Genomic DNA, 24,418 nt, shown 5'->3' with positions numbered 1-24,418 from the left:
TGACATGGCCCCCTAGATTTCTTCCAGTGAATCCGCCACCCAAAAACCACATAGCGCTCCTTCCGTGTTGAGCTGTGCTGTGTGCCCATACTTTAGTTTACGAGTACATGTGGGGTGTTTCTATAAACTGCAGAATTAGGGTAACCAAGTTTGGGTTTGCCGTTAACCCTTGCTAGGTTGCAGGTAAAATTGGATTACAATGTAATATCTGGAAAAAAAATGAAATTTTGAAATTTCGCCTTCATTCTGCTAAAATTCCTGTGGAACACCTAAAGGGTTAACAGTTTTTAAAAATGAGTTTTGAACAGCTTGAGGGGTGTAGTTTGCAAAATGGGGTAATTTATGGGTGGTTTCTGTTATGTAAGCCCCTTAAAGTGACTTCAGAAGTGACTTGGTCCTTTGAAAAGTGGGTTTTGCTGTAAATGTGAAAAATTGCGCATAAAACTATAAGCCCTATTACGTCGTAAAACAATAAGGTTTCATTTTCAAAATGATGCCAATATGAAGTAAACATGTGGGGAGTGTAAATTAATAACTATTATGGGGGGTATCAGTATTTTTGTAAAAAGCAGAGAATTTCAAAGTTAAAAAATTGCCGATTTTTCCAAAATTTCCGAATATTTAGCATTTTTTTATATAGAAAGGTAAAATATATTGACTCCCATTTAGCACTGACGTGAAGTACAATATGTCACGAGAAAACAATCTCAGAATGGCTTGGATAGGTGAAAGCGTTCCAAAGTTATTAGCCCATGAAGTGGCACAGGTCAGATTGGCTTAGGCACTTGGGTACAAATAGGCCTAGGGCTGAAGGGGTTAATAAGCTACGTATATGTAAGGGCTATCATATCAAAAAATAAACTACAGACATGCATCTACCTAAAAATACCAAAGAGAATTAGTCACTCCGCTTGGTACCGATATCGTCAAATTTGGTTCTTGGCTCATGGACTATATACTGTTAAGAGACGTCTGGCCAGAAATGGTGTTGCTGGAAAAACTGTGGCCAAAAAGCCATACCTTTACCATGGACACCAGGCCAGGCGACTCAACTATGCATGAAAACATAGAAACTGAAATTCAGGAAAATGGCAACAGGCGCCCTGGACAGACGCGTCAAAATATGAAAAATTTTGCTCAACACAAGGCAGTTTGTTTGCAAAAGGGCTGGAGAAAGGCACAATAATGAGTCTCTGCAGAAAAAAAGTGAGGCATGAGGAGGATCCTTGCTAGTTTGGGGCTGCATTTCATATTTGAGCAAATGGAGTTGGGAATTTGGTCAAGATTAATGGTGCCCTCAATGCTGAGAAATACAAGCCAATACTTGTAATTAGAAGTGCCTTATTTTTATTTCCCACTGGGGAATATAGTGTATGCAAGTGATATCTTCATCATAAAGAAGAACATGGAGTCCTGGAAGTGATGGTACGGCCCCACGGAGCCCTGATCTCAACATCATCAAGTCTGTCTGGGATTACTTAAAGAGCCAGGAGGATTTATGCAAGCAATATCCACAGAAGATCTGTGGTCAGGTCTCAGAGATGTTTGGAACAACCTCCCTGCCGATGTCCTCCAAAAACCTATGCAAGTACAAGTGTACCTAGAAGAATTGATGCTGTTTTAAAGGCAAAGGGAAGGGCGATCACACCAAATGTCGAGGCGATTTAGATTTCTCTTTCACTCATTTATTCACTTTACATTACGTGAACTGATGAAAATAAACCAGTAGCACTTCAATTTTTTTTAAAGCATTCTTCCTTTCCATACTTGCCTAAAACTTTGCACCGCACCCTGTGTATATGTGTGTGTGTGTATATATGTGTGTGAATGTGTGTTTGTATATAATATATATATATATACACACACGTGTGTGTGTGTGTGTGTGTGTGTGTGTGTGTGTGTGTGTGTGTGTGTGTGTGTGTGTGTGTGTGTATGTATATGTGTGTGCTTACATATATAAGTATGCGTGTGTATATCTGTGTGTGTGTGTGTGTGTGTGTGTGTGTGTGTGTGTGTGTGTGTGTGTGTATACATATACATACATACACACACACATATACACACATACACAGTACAGACCCAAAAGTTTGGACACACCCCATTTAAAGATTTTTCTGAACATTCACACTGAAGGCATCAAAACTATGAAGTAACACATGTGGAATTATATACTTAACAAAAAAGTGTGAATTATATTCTAGGTTCTTCAAAGTAGCCACCTTTTGCTTTGATGACTGCTTTGCACACTCTTGGCATTCTCTTGATGAGCTTCAAGAGGTAGTCACCTGGAATGGTCTTCCAACAATCTTGAAGGAGTTCCCAGAGATGCTTAGCACTTGTTGGCCCTTTTGCCTTCACTCTGCAGTCCAACTCACCCCAAACCATCTCGATTGGGTTCAGGTCTGGTGACTGTGGAGGCCAGGTCATCTGGCGTAGCACCCATCACTCTCCTTCTTGGTCAAATAGCCCTTACACAGCCTGGAGGTGTGTTTGGGGTCATTGTCCTGTTGAAAAATAAATGATGGTCCAACCAAACGCAAACCGGATGGAATAGCATGCCGCTGCAAGATGCTGTGGTAGCCATGCTGGTTCAGTATGCCTTCAATTTTGAATAAATCCCCAACAGTGTCACCAGCAAAGCACCCCCACACCATCACACCTCCTCCTCCATGCTTCACGGTGGGAACCAGGCATGTAGAGTCCATCCGTTCACCTTTTCTGTGTCGCACAAAGATACGGTGGTTGGAACCAAAGATCTCAAATTTGGACTCATCAGATCAAAGCACAGATTTCCACTGGTCTAATGTCCATTCCTTGTGTTCTTTAACCCAAACAAGTCTCTTCTGCTTGTTGCCTGTCCTTAGCAGTGGTTTCCTAGCAGCTATTTTACCATGAAGGCCTGCTGCACAAAGTCTCCTCTTAACAGTTGTTGTAGAGATGTGTCTGCTGTTAGAACTCTGTGTGGCATTGACCTGGTCTCTAATCTGAGCTGCAGTTAACCTGCGATTTCTGAGGCTGGTGACTTGGATAAACTTATCCTCAGAAGCAGGAGTGACTCTTGGTCTTCCTTTCCTGGGGCGGTCCTCATGTGAGCCAGTTTCTTTGTAGCGCTTGATGGTTTTTGCCACTGCACTTGGGGACACTTTCAAAGTTTGCCCAATTTTTCGGACTGACTGACCTTCATTTCTTAAAGTAATGATGGCCACTCATTTTTCTTTACTTAGCTGCTTTTTTCTTGCCATAATACAAATTCTAACAGTCTATTCAGTAGGACTATCAGCTGTGTATCCACCAGACTTCTGCACAACACAATTGATGGTCCCAACCCCATTTATAAGGCAAGAAATCCCACTTATTAAATCTGGCAGGGCACACCTGTGAAGTGAAAACCATTCCCGGTGACTACCTCTTGAAGCTCATCAAGAGAATGCCAAGAGTGTGCAAAGCAGTCATCAAAGCAAAAGGTGGCTACTTTGAAGTACCTAGAATATAAGACACAACAAAAGTGTGAAACAACTAAAATTAAGTATATAATTCCACATGAGTTAATTCATAGTTTTGATGCCTTCAGTGTAAATGTACAATTTTCATAGTCAAGCAAAAAACAGAAAAATCTTTAAATGAGAAGAGGAGTCCAAAATTTTGGTCTGTACTGTATATATGTGTGTGTATATATATATATATGTGTATGTGAATATGTGTGTGTATGTGCGCATATGTGTGTGTGTGTGTGTATATGTGTGTGCGTATATATGAGTGTATGTATATGTGTGCGTATATATGAGTGTATGTATATGTGTGCGTATATATGAGTGTGTGTATATGTGCGCGCATATGTGTGCGCGCATATATGTGTGCGCGCATATATGTGTGCGCGCATATATGTGTGCGCGCATATATGTGTGCGCGCATATATGTGTGCGCGCATATATGTGTGTGCGTGTATATATGTGTGTGCGTATATGTGCATGTGAATGTCTGTGTGCGCGCGTATGTGTGCGCGTGTATATATGTGTGTGCGCGTGTATATATGTGTGTGTGCGTGTATATATGTGTGCGCATGTATGTGTATATTTGTGCGTGTATATATGTGTGTATATATATATATATGTGTATGTGCGTATATGTGTGTGTGTGCGTATATGAGTGAGTGTGTGTATATGTGTGTGCGCATGCATGTGCGCGCATATGTGTGTGCGTGTATGTGTGTATATGTGTGTGCGCGCGTGTATGTGTGTATATTTGTGTGCGTCTGTGCGTGTATATATGTGTGTGCGTGTATATGTGTGTGTGCGTGTATATGAGTGAGTGTGTTTGCGTGTATGTGTGTGTGTGTGTGGTGTGTGTGTGTGTGTGTGTGTGTGTGTGTGTGTGTGTGTGTGTGTGTGTGTGTGTGTGTGTGTGTGTGTGTGTGTATATGTGTGTATATATATATATATATATATATATATATATATATATAGTGTTGTCCAAACCTCCAAAGTAGAAAAATCTGAAAAAAAACAAACAAACCAGGCAGCACTCCAAAAAAAACTGTGGCGTTACTGATCCATTAACAGCAACATTTCGGCAGAAAAATCATCAACATAATCATCAACATTAACAGAAATAAACTCTTGAAATAGATCGCTCTATGTGTAATGACTCTATATAACATATGAGTTTCACTTTTTGTATTCAAGAACGGAAATAAATTAAACTTTTTGATGATATCAGCAGACAAACAATGGCAAGTGGAACTCGTACTGGTGCTCCTCATATGTCACTCACGTTCTTAGGCCGTCTCTCGTTAAATCCACACAGTCATGTGACCCCATCATACTGCTTAAAGCGGTGGAAACATATATCAAGTCCTGGAAGCCTTCGTAATAATAACAATCAAATTTAGGACACCGGCAAAGAATCCAACAGCAGTAAGTAAAGAAAAGAAGCCAATGAATAAAGAAGCCATTCATTACTAGGATAAGGAATAAATAGAAAAGTGATGAAAGCCAATAGAAAGTCATTACGGAAACTCATGACTGATGAGTAGACAATTCTAGTGATCAGCAGCCCTTGACACTCCAGCTGTTGTGGAATTGCAACTCCTAGCATACAGCGAGACCAGCAAGCTGTCAGGGCATGTTGGGAGTTGTAGTTTCACAGCAGCTAGAGTGCCGGAGGTTGCTGATCCCTGTTATATTCCATGACTCTGTCAGAAAGGTTTTGGAAGAGTGATCTAGACAGCAGGCAACATTAGATATTGGAATGAATGAGATTCCCATGCATCACATAGATAAAGAGATCTGAGACTCCTTATATACACACAAAGACCTACAAGACCTATACGTATAGATCTGTAAAGGATTTTCACATCACTAGAGGAAAGACACCAAAAGAACACCTGGAAAAATAAAAGAAGCAGCATAGATGTAGAAAGGGGGCTTGCAAAAAGGAAAAGAAGTAGGAGAAAATACACTCAGTAAGGCTGCCGTCACACTAGCAGTATTTGGTCAGTATTTTACAATAGTATTTGTAAGCCAAAACCAGGAGTGGGTGATAAATACAGATGTGGTGCATATGTTTCTATTATACTTTTCCTCTAATTATTCCACTCCTGGTTTTGGCTTACAAATACGGAGGTAAAATACTGACCAAATACTGCTAGTGTGACGGCAGCCTAAGAGTAAGGTCACCACCATTACTGGGAACTCAAAACCATGATGAAAGATATTATTTCATGATAATAATGTCACAAATTAAAAATAAGAGATGTGAAAAATTAAGTTTTGAGTTGCCGGTATGATTGCAGGAGGGAAGATCTGTGCAGGAGACAGTCAGGTTACCTATGCTGCTATTTCTGTCCACAGGGGGCGCTGGTGTGGGGAGGGATGCAGCTGCTGGAAGCTGGGTGCCAGGGGGGAAACAGCGCTGTGCTCCTACGTTACAAAGCATATCGAGCAACACCTTGCGATTGGACCCTTTAAATGGCGGAGGGGAAGAAAAACATCATATATGGATGGATCAAGCTTTTGAAATGGTAATGGAAAACATGATCTATCAAAAATGCAACTGAAGTGGTGATGGGAAGACGTACGGTAGATGACATGAATTATACCGTAATACACTGAATGAAGATTGAACAAGCCATCCGAAGAGAAAGCTGCTGTAATAATTTTATTATTCTGCAAAATCAGCCATAGGTGATAGATTATGCTAAAAAGTAACTTTTACTAAACCGTTCTAAAACATCATCAAATAATGCTGCTTAAAATAATAACATACAGAGAACACAACACTGAACTCCAACCAGGATCCTGTGCCCGTAAAGTATGGAGCAATTGAAATTTCCTGAGATCACATAAATGACTAACAGAGTGAGTGGGATCTGGGGTGATCCAGGTGCATAAGCATATACAAGGATCAAATCCAGGAGCTCAGACCTGGGGTTGCGTCCGGGCCACCAGTTGATCCCAGTCACTTAGCAATCTGTCTCCTAAAAGAGATGAGATGTCTCTTGGGGGTGGGACTGGTTGGGAATGGTGGGGCTTTTAAAATTGAGAAAACTTTGTATGGAACATAAGAAAATAATATGTAAAATGTAATGGTATTCTTAATAAAAATCTATTTCAATTAAAAACGCAATCTGTCTCAATAGTCCAATTAAGGAATAGGTGGACAGTGACATTCTGATTGAACTAGTAGAGCAAACCCTGGTGTTGATATGGGACACTTGGGTGATGCGGCTACACACAGTGGTGCCTCGTGTGTGGAAGTGGTGAGCGATGTTGGAATACTTTATTATGTTGTACGCAGGAAGAGCTACTCTATAGCGACTCACATCGTCCGCGTCACCAGACGCCAGCTACCCTGCTATAGTAGTCTGGGAAGGGCTCCGTAAAGCCCACCTCCTTATCGGAAGTGGGTGAAGAACATCCCAGCCCTTAAGGACTTGCCCAGCTTGAGCTAAGTGTGTGTGTGACTGCGCTTTTGCTGGTCCGATGCGAGTCGCTACAGAGTAGTTATTCCTGTGTATAACAATTATATCAACTAATCAACTAATGACCATCAATTATGGATCTTATTATCATGATAAGATGGAATATAAGACAGGGTACATGTAATTATGTTAGCAGCATTAAAATAAAGAAAAGAGGTAGTTTTCTATAGCGGTAACGAAGGGTTAAACCCCAGACAGACCAGTTGTATCAGAATTAGAAGTAGTGAATATAAATGCAGTTGAAGCCAAGTTGTTCATCAGACCATGTGGTGATATCGTATTCCAGTTGAATATCCATTTGATCTCCCTTTGTGGCAATCGCATGTATGATTCCCCGGACCTACTGCTTAAATTGGAAGGTGTCTTGATATAACACACAATTGGGCAATATTGATGTGGAGGCTCTGTAGTCGTCTATACCACGAGAGGGGTCTAGAAGCCATCACCTAATTTTTGAGAATGATGGGTAGTCAGTATCAGGCTCATAATGAGTTGATACTCAAACTGTTGCCTTTTTGCCTAACAAGAAACTTTTTCCTCTTTGATCGGAAATTCTACCACCAGCTCAGAGACACAGCTATAGGGAACCCTTGCGCCCTCACCTTAGCTAATCGGTTCCTGGGCTGGCGGCAGGAAACTCTTGTTCAGGGATGGCACAGAGGACACCACTACCAAGCTTGATGTTTGGACCAGCTACATAGATGACATCTTTATATCCTGGAAGGGTTCCCGCAGTGAATTCAATGATTTTGTAGTGGGCCTTAACCGTAATGATCTTGGTTTACTTCTGTCCTTGATGAGACCTCCCAGTTACTTCTAGACATTGTGATAAATTAAGGCCTGAATGGTAAATTAATGACATCCATGTTTAGAAAACCCATTGCAAATGAACTTGTTGCCAAGATGGGAAAGTAACCACCCTACATATCTGAAAAGAGATATCCCCAAGGGCCAGTATCTCAGGCTCGGCAGGAAATGCTCTCACCAACAGAGGTTTAAAGGACAGGCAAGGGATTTTATAGATAGGTTAAGGGAAAGGGGTTACCCTGAGGGAATTCTGAAGAAGGCTAAAAGCAAAATTAGGTCTGAATTACATAACCCTAAACCTAGACCTCCCAAGATTGGGGGTACAAGATTTATCACGGCCTATAACAATGGGGCCCCTAGAGTCCATGACAACTTGGAAAAACACTAGCAATTCTTTGATGGACACTGATATTGGTGACAAACTAACCCATCACCCACAATTAACCTACAGAAAAGTAAGATCACTCAATCACTCAATGATAGACTGGTGCATAGCCACTTTACGACACCAAGGGTGTCTACTTGGTTAACCAACAACCTCAAGGGTGTTTTAGGTGTAACAATTGTGTGGCATGTACAAATATCAAGACAGGAACTAGCTTTAATAGCAACTTGAGAGGCAATGACTTCAAGATCCGACCATTTACGAACTGCAGCACACAAGGGGTTATTTATAAGGCAACCTGCGACTGCAGAATGGAATATATGGGTAAAACCATAGGAGAATTCAGACACAGAATAGGTGACCACCTTAGCAACATCGCACAAAAGAGAGAGACATCACTAGTGAGACATAACTACCACCACAGGAGAGACATGAAAGGCATCAATTTTATTGGAATTGATAACCTGCCCAAGCCTCCAAGAAAAGTTAGCTGGGACAAATTATTATTACAAAGGGAGCCAAATGGATATACAACTTGAATACGACATCACCACATGGTATCAATGAACAACTTGGCTTTAACGGTTTTATTTGACTGTAAGGCACTTATATTCATTACTTTTGTAATATTCACATGCAGGCGTCTGCTCCAGACGCAGTCTGCTGCATTCATCTTTTAACTTCCATCTTTTAAATTACATCTTTTTAATTAGGTTGAATTAGACTGAATTCTAGAATGCATTTGGCTACTCATCACTGCTACAATATTATCATCATCTGTACTATCTAATCGAGCTGTTCTCCTCTTCCCACAGGTATGCACTGACTTTCCCCAGCTCTCTCTGGCTCCTGAATGTCTCTGTATATTGCACTGATTTTCTATGCTTTCCCTAGCATCTGAGTGTCTTGGTGCAGCACATATAATCTTTTTTAGTATGCTTTCTTACCCATCATCTTGTTTCCATGACCCGTTTCATGTCTCTCATTATGTTATTCTGGCATCTCTTTGAGTGGTCAGTCCAACCCCTCCCTCTCTTTATGACCTCTGCTTAACTCTATACATCTGGTCTCCGATACCCAGCCACCTCCTCATTCACACCTGATTGCCCTTAACTGGGGATATATTCACATGCAGGCGTCTGCTCCAGACACAGTCTGCTGCATTCATCTTTTAACTTCCATCTTTTAAATTACATTTTTTTAATTACGTTGAATTAGACTGACTTTGACTGGAAGGTAACGGAATACCAAACCACTACAATGTTTCGGTTTCTTTTCTCTTTTACTCCCATACTACTTTCCTTCTTACAATCTCCTACAATCCCTGAACCTAGTAAAAAACTAGTCATTTCTCCCTCAATACTCCCCAGCCATCTCACCTTCTCCTCAGAACTGTTCCTCCACATACAATCCTTTCTCTACAGACACTCACGGCTTTTAGATTGTGAGCCCCATTGGGGACAGTGATGATAATGTGTGTAAAGCGCTGCGGAATATGTTAGCGCTATATAAAAATAAAGATTATTATCATCATCATGTCCTATCCTACTCCCACCTTCTAACGCTCTGTCTGCTACTCCTCTCATCTCTGGTGACGTATCCCCAAATCCTGGCCCTCCTCAACACATCCCCACACTCATCTAACCCCCTGCCACGATCCTCTGCACGTTTTCCCAACCATGACAACCTCATACCCATTCATCCAGCCCCCTCTCCCCTGGTCCCCCTACCTGGAGCACTATGGAACGCACGCTCTGTCTGTAACAAACTGCCATTTATCCATGTCCTCTTCATCACCAACAAACTCTCCTTCCTTGACATCACTGAAACCTGGCTCACCCCCTCGGACTCGGCCTCTCCAGCTGCACTTTCCCATGGCGGATTCCACCTCTCTGACTACCCTCGCTCCACCAACAAAATTGGTGGAGGAGTTGGCTTACTCCTGTCCGACACCTGCTCCTTCACTCCAATCCCGCTACCACCCTCCGCTACTCTTCCCTCGTTTGAGGTGCACTCCGTCCGCATCTATTCCCCCTCCAACTGTCATCTACCGCCCCCCCAGAACTAGCCATCTCCACCTTTCTCGACCACTTCACCACCTGGATACTTCCTTTCTGCTTACAACCCCACTATCATCATGGGTGATTTCAATATCCCCATTGATACTTCCACCTCAGTTGCCTCTAAACTTTTATCACTGACTGCCTCCTTTGGCCTCACTCAATGGTCCTCTGAGGCCACTCACAAAGATGACCACAAGCTGGACCTCATCTTCACCCGCCTCTGCTCCCTTACTAATCTCATTAACACACCCCTCCCCCTGCCTGACCACAACCTACTGACATTCTCTCCCCTCTCCTCTCCTAGTGTGCAACCCCACTCCACAAACTCACTCACCCTTGCAGAAATCTCAAACATCTCAACTTACAATCACTCTCGGAGTCCCTTCTCCCTCTTACAGACATAGCCTCCCTTCATGACACAGATGCTGCTGCCACTTTTTATAACACCACAATAACAGCAACACTCGATTCGGCCAGCCCGCTCATGCATAGCAAAACTCGTACACTCAACAGGCAGCCCTGGCTGACCAGCCTAACCAAAGAACTGAGACGGGCTTCCAGGATCGCTGAGCGGAGATGGAAGCGAACCCGCTCTGCCGAGCACTTCACTGCATGCAAGCAGTCCCTTGCCAGCTTCAAGTCCATGCTCAATGCCGCAAAACAAACTTACTTCTCATCTCCTCCCTGTCTCACAACCCTAAACAGCTTTTCAACACTTTCAATTCTATACTCTGTCCCCCTGCACCCCCTCCCTCCCCTCTCATTTCTGCTGAAGACTTTGCCTCTTTCTTTAAGCAGAACATCGATACGATCAGAGAAAGCTTTGGCCCACAGCGCCCAATGCCCCTTTTAGCTGCTCAACTCTGCTCCTCCAAAACCAGCTTCTCCACCATGACAGAAGATCAGGTCTTCACCCTCCTTTCAAGATCACACCTCACCACCTCCACGCTCGACCCGCTCCCATCCCACCTCATCCCTAACCTTTCCACGGTCTTCATCCCAACCCTAACGCACCTCTTCAACCTCTCACTCACAACAGGCGTCTTACCCTCATCCTTCAAGCATGCCAAGATCACACCCATCCTCAAAAAGCCCTCCCTCGACCCATCCTCTGTGTCTAGCTATCACCTGATATCTCTTCTCCCTTATGCCTCAAAATTACTGGAGCAACACGTTCATCTTGAACTGTCCTACCACCTCTCCTCCTGCTCCCTCTTTGATCGGTTACAATCTGGCTTCCGACCCCATCACTCAACTGAAACTGCCCTAAATAAAGTCATCAATGACCTACTAACTGCCAGGAGCAAGCGACACTACTCTGTCCTCCTTCTCCTGGACCGGTCTTCTGTCTTCGACACTGTGGACCACTCGCTTCTGCTACAGATCCTCTCATCTCTTGGCATCACAGACTTGGCCCTATCCTGGATCTCGTCATATCTGACAGACCGAACATTCAGTGTCTCCCTCCCCCACACCACCTCCTCACTTCGCCCCTTGTCAGTTGGTGTTCCTCAAGGCTCTGTTCTACGACCCCTACTCTTCTCCATCTACACCTTCGGCTTTGGACAGCTCAGAGAATCCCACGGTATGCAGTGCCATCTCTACGCCGATGACACGCAGATCTACCTTTCCGGACCTGACCTCACCTCCTTACTTACCAAAATCCAGCACTGTCTGTTTGCTATTTCAGCCTTCTTTTCTGCTCGCTTTGTAAAACTGAACATGGTGAAAACAGAATTCATCATCTTTCCCCCATCTCACTCTACCCCTCCACCAGACCTATCCATCAATGTCAACGGCGGCTCACTTTCCACAGTCCCACATGCCCGGCGCCTCGGGGTGATCCTCGACTCTGCCCTCTCTTTCAAGCCACATATCAAAGCCCTTGCCTCCTCCTGCCAAAAATATTTCCCGGATCCGCGCATTCCTTGACCGCGACACCACAAAAACACTAGTGTATGCCCTTATCTCCCGCCTTGACTACTGCAACCTCCTACTCTCTGGACTCCCCTCTAGCACTCTGGCACCACTCCAATCCATCTTACACTCTGCTGCCCGACTAATCTACCTCTCTCCCCGCTATTCCCCAGCCTCTCCCCTATGCCAAGCCCTTCACTGGCTTCCTATCGCCCAGAGACTCCAGTTCAAAACCCTCATAATGACATACAAAGCCATCCACAACCTATCTCCTCCATGCATTTGTGACATGGTCTCCCGGTACCTACCTACATGCAACCTCCGATCCTGTCAAGACCTCCTTCTCTACTCCCCTCTCATCTCTTCTTCCCACAACCGCATCCAAGACTTCTCCCGTGCTTCCCACATACTATGGAACTCTCTACCCCAACACATCAGACTCTCACCTACCATAGAAACCTTCAAAAAGAACCTGAAGACTCACCTCTTCCGACAAGCCTGCAGTGATCCTCAACCTACTGAACCGCCACACAACCAGCTCTACTCTCTCCTAGTGTATCCTTACCCATTCCCTGCAGAATGTGAGCCCTTGCGGGCAGGGAGGAGCTCCCTCCTTATGTACCTGTGTCCCTTGTTTTTTGCCCATGTTTAATGTATTTGTCTATATTTGCCCCGTATTCACATGTAAAGCACCATGGAATAAATGGCGCTATAAAAACGTATAATAATAATTATAATACAACTAGACCATCATGGGTTTTACCCTTTGTTACCGCCAAGGATAACCCTACCTCTTTACTTTGTTATTTTAATGCTGGTAAGATAATTAGATATACCCTGTCTCATATTCAATCTTATCATGATAATAAGCACCACGATTATTAGACCGTAGGACCTCCCTGTCGCTAGGGTATGGTCCGTTACTCCTTCACTGCCTTCACTCTAAGCGATTGGGGAGACCTGTGAGACACTGTATTTTTTGGACTATAAGACGCACCAAACCATAAGATGCACCTAGGTTTTAGAGGAGGAAATTAGGGAAAAAAATGGTCACTTCTGTACTGTAATATCCCCTATCCTGGTATATATGGTCCCCTCATCCCCATTCTGATACACATGGCCCCTCATCCCTATCCTGGTATGCATGGCCCCCTCATCCCTATCCTGGTGTGCATGGCCCCATCCTTATCCTGGTAGGATTGGCACCATTCCGATCCTGGTATGCACGACCCCATCCCAGTCCTGGTATGATTGGCCCCATCCTTATTCTGGTATAATTGTCCCCATCCAGCCTCCTGTGACCCGATGCTCTGCCGAAACCGCTCCCCCACCTCCCAGCCAGAGCCCATACATTTGGACTATAAGACGCAACGCCCATTTTCCTCCACATTTTGGGAGGAAAAAAGTACATTTTATAGTCTGAAAAAGACGGTATATGCGTTTAACGATGTCCGGAAGTGACGCCAGCATGTGTCTCAGGTACTGGAAGTGACGTGATTATAGCGCCGGCAACCGGTGACAGGACGTACAGTACGTAATACTAAAACAGGAGTATGATGCTAATAAGGCTAACGCCTTCTATTGCCTAACTCCCTCCCTGTGCTTTGCTGAAGAGACAGCATTACACAGGAGTGGCTCTTATTCTCTGCACTAACTTCTTTATACCACCACCACATTATGTGCTTTGGTCCCTTAAGACTCCAAATGGAAGAAACGCATCGGGGCTGACCTAGGAAGAGAGCAGGGCCCCATTAATAGGGCTAGTTGTTGACTGACTGTCTGGGCAGGAGTAAAAGGGGGATACACCTTATTGTAGCACTCATAGGGATCTTGGACTTCCTTCACATGACCCTGCACCTGCCTGTCTTATGCGTGAGTGAGGATATTCCTTTTATTCCCCATATACATTATCTCACCACTGTAGGGACACTTATGGTTATAAGGACTTCTTTTTATAGAGTAATATTTTGACTACTGTCACCTTTATTCCACTATTATTTAGACCAGACTGAGCAGATCAACACCAGGGTTTGATCTACTAGTTCAATCAGACTCTCAATGTCCAACTATTCCTTAACTGGACTATAGAGATGATTGATTGATAAGTGACTGGGATCAACTAGTGGCCAAGACACAACCCCAGGTCTGAGCTCCTGGATTTGATGCTTCTACATGCTTGTGAACCTGGATCATCCTTGATCCCATTCTTTCTGTCATTTATGTGATCTCAGGAAATTGAATTGTTTCATGTTTTATAGGTACAGGATCCCGGTTGGAATTTCAGTGTTGTCTTTCCTGTATGGTATTATAAGCAGCATTATTTGATGTGATTTTATAATGATTTAGTAAAATGTACGTTTTAATATCTATCACATGTTGTCGATTTCACAAATGATTGTGAGTGCCTAATTCATTGATGGGTATTCCCCAATTGCTGCTGAGCACCAAGATATTCTGCAGCACTTTACAATTAGGCTGGGACATGTACAGACATTACAAAGCAGCACTTAGTTCAACAGTTACAGGAGGAGTGAGGACCCTGCTCGCAAGCTATAAGGAAATAGGGGGACACACATGGTTCACAAATGGTTTCCGATAAAGCTGCATCATTCAGTATCTGTGTAAGTACAATTATCAAGTTCTATTGGGCGCATAAAGGACATGGAGACAGATGAATAGGAGGGAGCAGATTCTGAGGAAAATGTAGAAATTGGGAACAGGGAAAAGCCAAAATAGTGAAGTGAGGAGATAGGCCTGTCTAAAGAGATGTGTTTTTACAGCATCCTTGAAAATGTTGGACTTGGGTATGAGTCGGATCATCAGGGGTAGTACATTCCAGAGAACTGGCGCAGCATGAGAAAAGTCTTGGACATGGAGGTGCAAGGTTCGGATTATGGAGGATGCTAATCTTAGATCTGCTGTAGAACTGTTGAGAGCTTTGTGGATGAGAGAGACAAGTTTATATTGTACTCTGTAGAAGATGGGTAACTAGTGCAGTGACTGGCACAGAGAGACGGCATTAGTGTAGCAGCAGGACAGAAATACGGCCCTGGCTTCCGCATTCAGGACTGATTGAAGAGGAGAGAGTTTGGAAAGAGGGAGACCGATCAGTAGAATTGCAGTAGAACAGACTAGAATGAATCAGAGTGAAAGTAAGTTTTTGCTGTTTTTAAAAGTGAGAAAAGGTCAGATTATGGAGAGGTGTTTTAAGATACATGAGGGAGCGAGTGATTGGATTCAGGAAATTAAGGAAAGTTCTATGTCAAATATGACCCCATGACAGCGAGTGTGCTGCTTAAGGAGGTATGGTTGAACCACCCAAGGAAATTAAAATATACAGTATAGGTAGGTTAGTAGAGGGAGGAAACATAAGAAGTTCAGTTTTGGAGAGATTCACTTTCAAATAGAGAGAGGACATTATATTACAGATAGTGTTATCAACATAAAGATGGTACTGGGAACCAAATCTGCTGATGGTTTCTCCAAGAGGGGAAGAATATAGACAAAAGAGGAGGGGGCCTTGTAGTGAATCTGGAGTAACACTGACAGTAGGGGAAAGAGGAAAATAGCCAGCAAATGATACAGTGAAGGGGCGGTCAGAAAGGTAGGAAGAGAACCAGGAGAGAGCAGTATCATTGAGGCCAATAGAACACCGCATAGTGAGGAGGAGCTGGTGATCCACAGCGTCAAATGCTGCACAGAGATCAAGGAAAATCAGCAGAGAGTAGTGACCATCAGATTTAAGTGTTAGTAAATCACTAAGAGACTTTTGTAAGTGCAGTTTCTGTAATGAGCAAAAACCAGATAGTAAAGGGTCAAGAAGAGATCTGAGAGATAGCAGATTAGACTGGATTGCATCAAACATTTTAGAAGTTTAAAGATGAAGGGGAGATCAACGACAGGTCTGTAACTAGTCTGCACTTAGTTGTACATATATTGCATAGTACAAGTCTGCAATGACTTTAGTCTGCTGTGTGATTCCTATAAGTGTGTCCTAGAAGTGTGAAGATTAATTTAGAATTAAAACCAGAAGGGAACTGAAGGTAACTGGCAAGTCACTGTAAACAATGTTTCTGTATGTTTTCACTTTCACCCCTATAATTCTTCACTTTCTGCAAACTCCCCTAATCCCTACTCCTAGTAAAGAACTGTTCATCTCCTCTTCAATCCTCCCCATCCATCTCACCTCTTCCTCAGAACTGTTCCTTAACATACAATCCTCTGTCTCCAAACACAGACAGCCACCTCATGCCCTCTCCTGCTCCCACCTGCTAACACTTTCTCTGCTCCTTCTCACTGCTGGTGATATCTCTCCAAATCCTGGTCCTCCTCACCACATCCCCACAGTCAGTTCTACCTCCCATACACGCTCTATCACAAATTTTCGTAACCTCTCTAATCTTATACCCATTCGCCCAGCCCCCACTTCCCCAGTCCCACTAACAGGAGCTCTGTGGAACGCTCGCTCTGTCTGCAACAAGCTTTCCTACATCCACAAAATTTTTGTTACTACTAGGGTTGAGCGACCTTTAGTTTTTTAGGGTCGAGTCGGGTTTTGTGAAACCCGACTGTCTTAAAAGTCGAGTCGAGTGAAATCGGCCGACCACAGTGAAAAGTCGGGTTTCGGGCAAAACACGAAACCCAGTGAAGATTTTTTTTTTTCCCTCCCTCCCTCCCTCTCTCTCTCTCCCCCCTCCGTCCCAGCACAGAAAATTTCGTATTGCACATTCCGAATCCCTACTGCGCACAAGCGATAACATGACGATAGACGTTCACTCCCCTAAGACCTATGTCATCACTCTGCCCACGCTCATTCATTGGCTTAAAAAATGGCGCTAATCGCGTCATACGAAACGCAACTTTGGCGTCAAGATCGCGTACCGCATGGCCGACCCCACACAGGGATCGGGTCGGGTTTCAGGAGACGCCGACTTTGCCAAAAGTCGGCGACTTATGAAAATGAACGACCCGTTTCGCTCAACCCTAGTTACTACCAAACTTTTCTTCCTCGCCATCACCGAAACCTGGCTCACCCCTTCTGACACAACCTCTCCTGCTGCACTTTCGTATGGTGGCTTCCACCTTTCTCACACACCCCGCCCCAGCAGCAAGCATGGCAGAGGAGTTGGTTTTCTCCTGTCAGATAACTGCTCCTTCACCCCAATCCCACTGCCACCCTCTGTTACCCTCCCTTCCTTTGAGGTGCACTCTGTGCGCATCTATGCCCCCACCAACCTCCAACTGGCTGTCATTTACCGCCCCCCAAGGCCAGCCACCACCTTCTTTGACCACTTCACCACCTGGCTACTTCATTTCCTTTCTGCGGACATCCCCACTATCATCATGGGCGATTTCAACATCCCCATTGACACTTCCCTCTCAGCTGCCACTAAACTTCTATCTCTCACTTCCTCCTTCGGCCTCACTCAATGGTCTTCTGCAGCCACTCACAAAGATGGTCACACATCCTCATCTTCACCCGCCTCTGCTCCCTATCTAACCTCTCTAACTCACCTCTTCCTGACCACAATCTACTCACATTCTCTTCCCTCGCCACTCCTTGTCTACAATCCCCACCCCACAAACTTGCACAACCTCGCAGAAATCTTAAACACCTTGATCTATATTCACTCTCTGAATCCCTCCTCCCTCTCACAGACATACAGTTATATGAAAAAGTTTGGGCACCCCTATTAATCTTAAGCTTAAAGGGAACCTATCACCCCGTTTTTTAAAGATTAGATAAAAATAGTGTGAAATAGCGGCAGAGCTGGGCTTTACATTAGTGCCTTTACACCCCCGTTAGGCTGCCGAAATACCTTTGTGAAGTGGCCGTTTTGTCCTGTCACTCAAGTTGGTCAGGTCGGATGGGCGTGGTCACAGCGCTGTTTGTCCCCCAGGATCCTGCTCATCATTACGTTGGTGGCGTAGTGGTGTGCGCATGTCCAGCAGGCAAATCCACTGCCCAGGAGATGAATAACAGCGCGGTCTTCGCTATTCAGCCGTTTACCGGTGGGCGCGGCCATCTTTCCTGTGGCCGCGCCTGCGCAGATGGAGCGCTCTGCTGCCCGGGGCTTCAGGAAAATGGCCGCGGGATTCCACGCGTGCGCAGATGGAGATCGCGGCGGCCATTTTCCTGAAGCCCCGGGCAGCAGAGCGCTCCATCTGCGCAGGCGCGGCCACAGGAAAGATGGCCGCGCCCACTGGTAAACGGCTGAATAGCGAAGACCGCGCTGTTATTCATCTCCTGGGCAGTGTATTTGCCTGCTGGACATGCGCACACCACTACGCCACCAACGTAATGATGAGCAGGATCCTGGGGGACAAACAGCGCTGTGACCACGCCCATCCGACCTGACCAACTTGAGTGACAGGACAAAACGGCCACTTCACAAAGGTATTTCGGCAGCCTAACGGGGGTGTAAAGGCACCAAAAAGGCACTAATGTAAAGCCCACCTCTGCCCCTATTTCACACTATTTTTATCTAATCTTTAAAAAACGGGGTGATAGGTTCCCTTTAATGTTTTATAAAAATTGTTTTTTTTGCAACAGCTATTTTCATATATCTAATAACTGTTGGACACAGTAATGTTTCTGCCTTGAAATGAGGTTTATTGTACTAACAGAAAATGTGCAATCTGCATTCAAACAAAATTTGACAGGTGCATAAGTATGGGCACCCTTATCATTTTCTTGTTTTAAATACTCCTACCTACTTTTTACTGACTTACTAAAGCACTTTTTTTGGTTTTGTAACCTCATTGAGCTTTGTACTTCATAGCCAGGTGTATGCAATCATGAGAAAAGCTACTTAGTGGCCACTTGCAAGTTGTTCTCCTGTTTGAATCTCCTCTGAAGAGTGGCATCATGGGCTCCTCAAAACAACTGTCAAATGATCTGAAACCAAAGATTATTCAACATAGTTGTTCAGGGGAAGGATACAAAAAGCTGTCTCAGAGATTTAACCTGTCAATTTCCACTGTGAGGAACATAGTAAGGAAATGGAAGAACACAGGTACAGTTCTTGTTAAGGCCAGAAGTGGTAGGCCAAGAAAAACATCAGAAAGGCAGAGAAGAAGAATGGTGAGATCAGTCAAGGACAATCCACAGACCACCTCCAGAGAGCTGCAGCATCAACTTGCTGCAGATGGTGTCACTGTGCATCGGTCAACTATACAACGCACTTTGCACAAGGAGAAGCTGTATGGGAGAGTGATGCGAAAGAATCCGTTTCTGCAAGCACGCCACAAACAGTCGGCTGAGGTATGCAAAAGCACATTTGGAGAAGCCAATTTCTTTTTGGAAGAAGGTCCTGTGGACTCATGAAACCAAGATTGAGTTGTTTGGTAATACAAAAAGGCGTTATGCATGGCGGCAAAAAAACACAGCATTCCAAGAAAAACACTTGCTACCCACAGTAAAATTTGGTGGAGGTTCCATCATGCTTTGGGGCTGTGTGGCCAATGCCGGCACCGGGAATCTTGTTAAAGTTGAGGGACGCATGGATTCCTCTCAGTATCAGCAGATTCTTGACAATAATGTTCATGAATCAGTGACAAAGTTGAAGTTACGCAGGGGATGGATCTTTCAGCAAGACAATGATCCAAAACACCGCTCCAAATCCACTCAGGCATTCATGCAGAGGAACAATTACACTGTTCTGGAATAGCCATCCCAGTCCCCAGACCTGAATATCATTGAACATCTGTGGGATCATTTGAAGAGGGCTGTCCATGCTCGGCGACTATCAAACTTAACTGAACTGAAATTGTTTTGTAAAGAGGAATGGTCAAAAATACCTTCATCGAGGATTCAGGAACTCATTAAAAGCTACAGGAAGCGACTAGAGGCTGTTATTTTTGCAAAAGGAGGATCTACTAAATATTAATGTCACTTTTCTGGTGAGGTGCCCATACTTATGCACCTGTCAAATTTTGTTTGAACGCAGATTACACATTTTCTGTTAGTACAATAAACCTCATTTCAAGGCAGAAACATTACTGTGTCCAACAGTTATTAGATATATGAAACTGAAATAGCTGTTGCAAAAAAAACAATTTTTATAAAACATTAAGCTTAAGATTAATATGGGTGCCCAAACTTTTTCATATAACTGTAAGTTCCCTACACAATGTGGATGACGCTGCTGCTCTATATAACACCACAATAGCTGCAGCTTTGGAATCTCTTGCCCCTCTCACACATACCAAAGCTCGCAAAATCAACAGACAGCCCTGGCACACCAGCCTGACCAAAGAACTAAGGCGAGCTTCCAGGGCTGCAGAGCGGAGATGGAAAAGATCCCACTCCAACGAGCACTTCATCGCATTCAAACAGTCCCTCACTACTTTCAAGACCACACTCGCCACAGCTAAACAAACCTACTTCTCATCTCTCATATCCTCCCTGTCTCACAACCCTAAACAGTTATTCAACACCTTCAACTCTCTCCTCCGTCTCCCAGCACCTCCTCCCTCCTCACTTATCTCTGCTGAAGACTTTGCCTCATTCTTCAAGCAGAAGATTGAGACCATCAGAGACAGTTTTAGCCGACAACCCCCAGAGCCCTTCCTCCCAACTACCCAGCCCTCCATCTCCAAAACCAACTTCTCCACTATTACAGAAGATCGACTCTCCACTCTACTCTCAAGATCGCACCTCACCACCTGTGCACTTGACCCGATCCCTTCCCACTTCAACCCAAACCTCGCCAGTCTTCATCCCAAACCTAACCCATCTCTTTAACCTATCACTAACAACTGGTGTTTTCCCCTCAAGCTTTAAACATGCCTCAATCACACCTATCCTCAAAAAGCCCTCTCTTGACCCATCCTCTGTATCTAGCTATCGCCCTATATCACTTCTCCCCTATGCGTCAAAACTACTGGAACAACACGTCCATCTTGAACTGTCCTCCCATCTATCTTCCTGCTCCCTTTTCAACCGCTTACAATCAGGCTTCCGGTCACACCACTCCACTGAAACTGCCCTAACTAAGGTCACCAATGACCTATTAACCGCCAAGAGCAAGCGACACTACTATCCTCCTCCTCCTCGACCTGTCGGCTGCCTTTGACACAGTGGACCATTCCCTATTACTACAGACCCTCTATTCCCTTGGCATCACAGACTTGGCCCTATCCTGGATCTCGTCATACCTAACTGACCGAACATTCAGCGTCTCCCATTCACACACCACCTCGCCCCTTATCTGTCGGAGTCCTGCAAGGTTCAGTTCTAGGGCCCCTGCTCTTCTCCATTTACACTTTTGGCCTGGGACAGCTCATAGAATCTCACGGTTTTCAGTATCATCTCTATGCTGATGACACACTGATCTACATCTCTGGACCAGATATCACCACCGTACTAACCAGAATCCCTCAATGTCTATCCGCTATTTCATCCTTCTTCTCCGCTAGATTTCTAAAACTTAACATAGACAAAACAGAATTCATTGTCTTTCCCCATCTCATGCGACCCCCCAACGAACCTATCCATTACAGTAAACTGCTGCCCACTCTCCCCAGTCCCACAAGCTCGCTGTCTCGGGATAATCCTTGACACTGATCTCTCCTTAAAACCGCATATCCAAGCCCTTTCCACTTCCTGCTGCCTTCAACTTAAAAATATTTCACGGATCCGTACATTCCTAAACCAAGAATTTGCAAAAACCCTAGTCCATGCCCTCATCATCTCCCGCCTCGGCTACTGTAACCTCCTGCTCTGTGGCCTCCCCTCGAACACTCTCGCACCCCTCCAATCTATTCTAAACTCAGCTGCCCGACTAATCCACCTGTCCCCCCGCTATTCCCGGCCTCTCCCCTCTGTCAATCCCTTCACTGGCTCCCCATTACCCAGAGACTCCAGTACAAAAGCCTAACCATGACATACAAAGCCACCCACAACCTGTCTCCTCCATACATCTGTGGCCTCGTCTCCCGGTACTTACCTGCACGCAACTTACGATCCTCACAAGATCTTCTTCTATACTCCCCTCTTATCTTCTCTTCCCACAGTCGCATAAAAGATTTCTCTCGTGCTTCCCCCATAATCTGGAACTCTCTACCCCAACACATCAGACTCTCGCCTACCGTGGAAACCTTCAAAAAGAACCTGAAGACCCACCTCTTCCGGCAAGCCTACAACCTGCAGTAATCACCGATCGACCAAACCACTGCATGACCAGCTCTACCCTCACCCATTCCTTTGTAGATTGTGAGCCCTCGCGGGCAGGGTCCTCACTCCTCCTGTACCAGTTGTGACTTGTATTGTTTAAGATTATTGTACCCGTTTTTATTATGTATACCCCTCCTCACATGTAAAGCGCCATGGAATAAATGGCACCAAAATAAATAATAACAACAACAACTAGCAGTACAGTTCTGGTCACGGGATTTTTTTTTTTTTTTTTTTTTTATGACGTGCGTTTGAATGATGAAGAAAAAAAAGAGTCTTAAAGAAAGAGAAGTTAAATATTTTAGTTAGGTGGGCTGTGACAACCAGGAAAAGGGACTGAAGGAGATGTGAGGTAATAGGACCGGTGGAGCAGGTAATAGGGAGAGAAGAAGCAAGGAGCCTGGTAACTTCCTTTTCTGTGACAGGTTCAAAGGTAAAAAATGAACTTTAGTTGAAGGGGGTGGGAGGTGGAATCTTTGATGGCTTACACTGTGGAATACATCATGTACTTGATATAGGTCAAATATACATTTTCCACTATTAACTTAACACTACAGTGATTGATATGCATTACCTTTACTTGCTCTAGCTGCAAGGAGTCCTGGCGTTTCCCCAAAATCATTAGCCAGCTCCACATCAGCACCAAAAACCATGAGGGCTTTAATAAGCTCCAGGTGATCTTTCTGTTGAGGAAGAATCATGTAGATGTCAGTCCTTCAATGCTTTCCGCTTATGTTGGGTGTTGAGTTAATCTAATATCATCAAAGATTCCAATTCAGTCATTAGCTAGGATTTGGCCATGACCACTAGGCAGCTATCTAGGTCTTCATCACTGCGGTGATAACATCCTAGTAATGCTCTACCACAGTTATGACAGCAACTACAAAAGATCCTGCTGTCTGAAAAGATAAAAGCAAAGGAATGCCATCTAGTGGCCAAACTGAAAATACTTAATACTGAAAAACTGAATACGGATTCAGACATGTTTTCTCATACCTGTGAACAGCAGAGCAGCCCCACGGAAGATTTCAGAATCAGTCGACCTGAACCATTGAAAATTAATACACTCACAGTGCAACACTAGACTTCATATTATGGTGTTAAATGTGTGAAATTTCTATAATGCTAAAAAACTGATGTTCACTTGATAACTTTCCACAGCACCTTATTTCAAGCCCCCATCAGCTTGAGGATGCAGTGGGGGTCACCACAGCCACAGCTACTAAGATAGAAGCATTCAGCCATGTGATTGCTTCCTTGGCGGTGTGCTCTTGTGCACAGCTGCTAAAGGCGTTCAGCACTTGAATACACAGGGATCGGCTTGCTTGAATCTACACGTGATGAACGCTTTTGCCAGGGAAGATACATTTGCAAATGATGTGACGGCTGCCACCTTGACAATTATGGACCACTGCACCCTGTTTACACAACACATCCATGGGCAAGACAAGAGGGGGCTTGAAATGAGGTGCTGTAGTCAATAATGATGCATTTTCTATGAATACATCAGTTCATGGCATTTGGGAAATTCTGTCAGAAACGGAACCCTTTTAATGGGAACCTGTCAGCATGATTATGCACAGTAACCTACAGACACTGTCAGGTCAGCGTCGTTATACTGATTGCAATGATACTCTGATGAAATTCGTCTTGTGGTTGTTGTTTAATCTTTATTTTCAGTTTTGGAGTTAATGATATACCCGCAGCGCCATCTTGGAGGAGAATTTTTTTTTAAATCTCTATAAAGATGGCGCCACCTGCGCAGTAGCATCTGTCTGATCACTGGTAGCTGTAAAGGTGCCTCCGGAAGAAGCTAGCGGCGAAACGCACGTCGAGGTGAGGGGACGCTGTATGGGACACTGCTACCACTGCGGACATCCGTTTAAGGCAATGGGATATTGGATCTAGGTTGTAATTGACCATTAGAATTGAGTCCCCATTGGTTTTGAACAATATTGGCACTAGAGCACTTTACATAATGATATATGGGATCCTTCTCTTTAATTAACCATACCATTAGGCTACCTTTTTATAGACCTTATATTGGATGTATTCCATTTAATGAATGACAACATGGCACTAAAAAACAG

The 24,418-nt window shown here is 44.3% G+C and overlaps 1 protein-coding gene across 7 annotated transcripts in view; it reads right to left on the bottom strand.

The window, feature by feature from the left end:
* PLA2G6 (phospholipase A2 group VI) overlaps positions 1-24,418 on the bottom strand; it is a 104,586-nt gene that overhangs the window by 34,975 nt on the left and 45,193 nt on the right. For 4 of the 7 annotated variants that reach the window (XM_077277437.1, XM_077277439.1, XM_077277436.1 and 1 more), the window contains exons 8-10: positions 22,903-23,011; positions 5,826-5,960; positions 4,771-4,861 (exon numbers count right to left, since the gene is read on the bottom strand). In XM_077277437.1, the coding sequence (XP_077133552.1) occupies positions 4,771-4,861; positions 5,826-5,960; positions 22,903-23,011 (335 nt within the window). Of the gene's footprint in view, positions 1-4,770; positions 4,958-5,825; positions 5,961-22,902; positions 23,012-24,418 lie in introns of all 7 variants that reach the window. The other 3 variants (XM_077277441.1, XM_077277443.1, XM_077277440.1) reach the window with 2 other exon arrangements.

This window comes from Ranitomeya variabilis, chromosome 8 (assembly GCF_051348905.1).
Source record: "Ranitomeya variabilis isolate aRanVar5 chromosome 8, aRanVar5.hap1, whole genome shotgun sequence".
In the NCBI taxonomy this organism is placed as follows: domain Eukaryota; kingdom Metazoa; phylum Chordata; class Amphibia; order Anura; family Dendrobatidae; genus Ranitomeya; species Ranitomeya variabilis.
The sequence above is the reverse complement of the archived record's forward strand: the minus strand, read 5'-3'. Positions and strand labels throughout refer to the sequence as shown.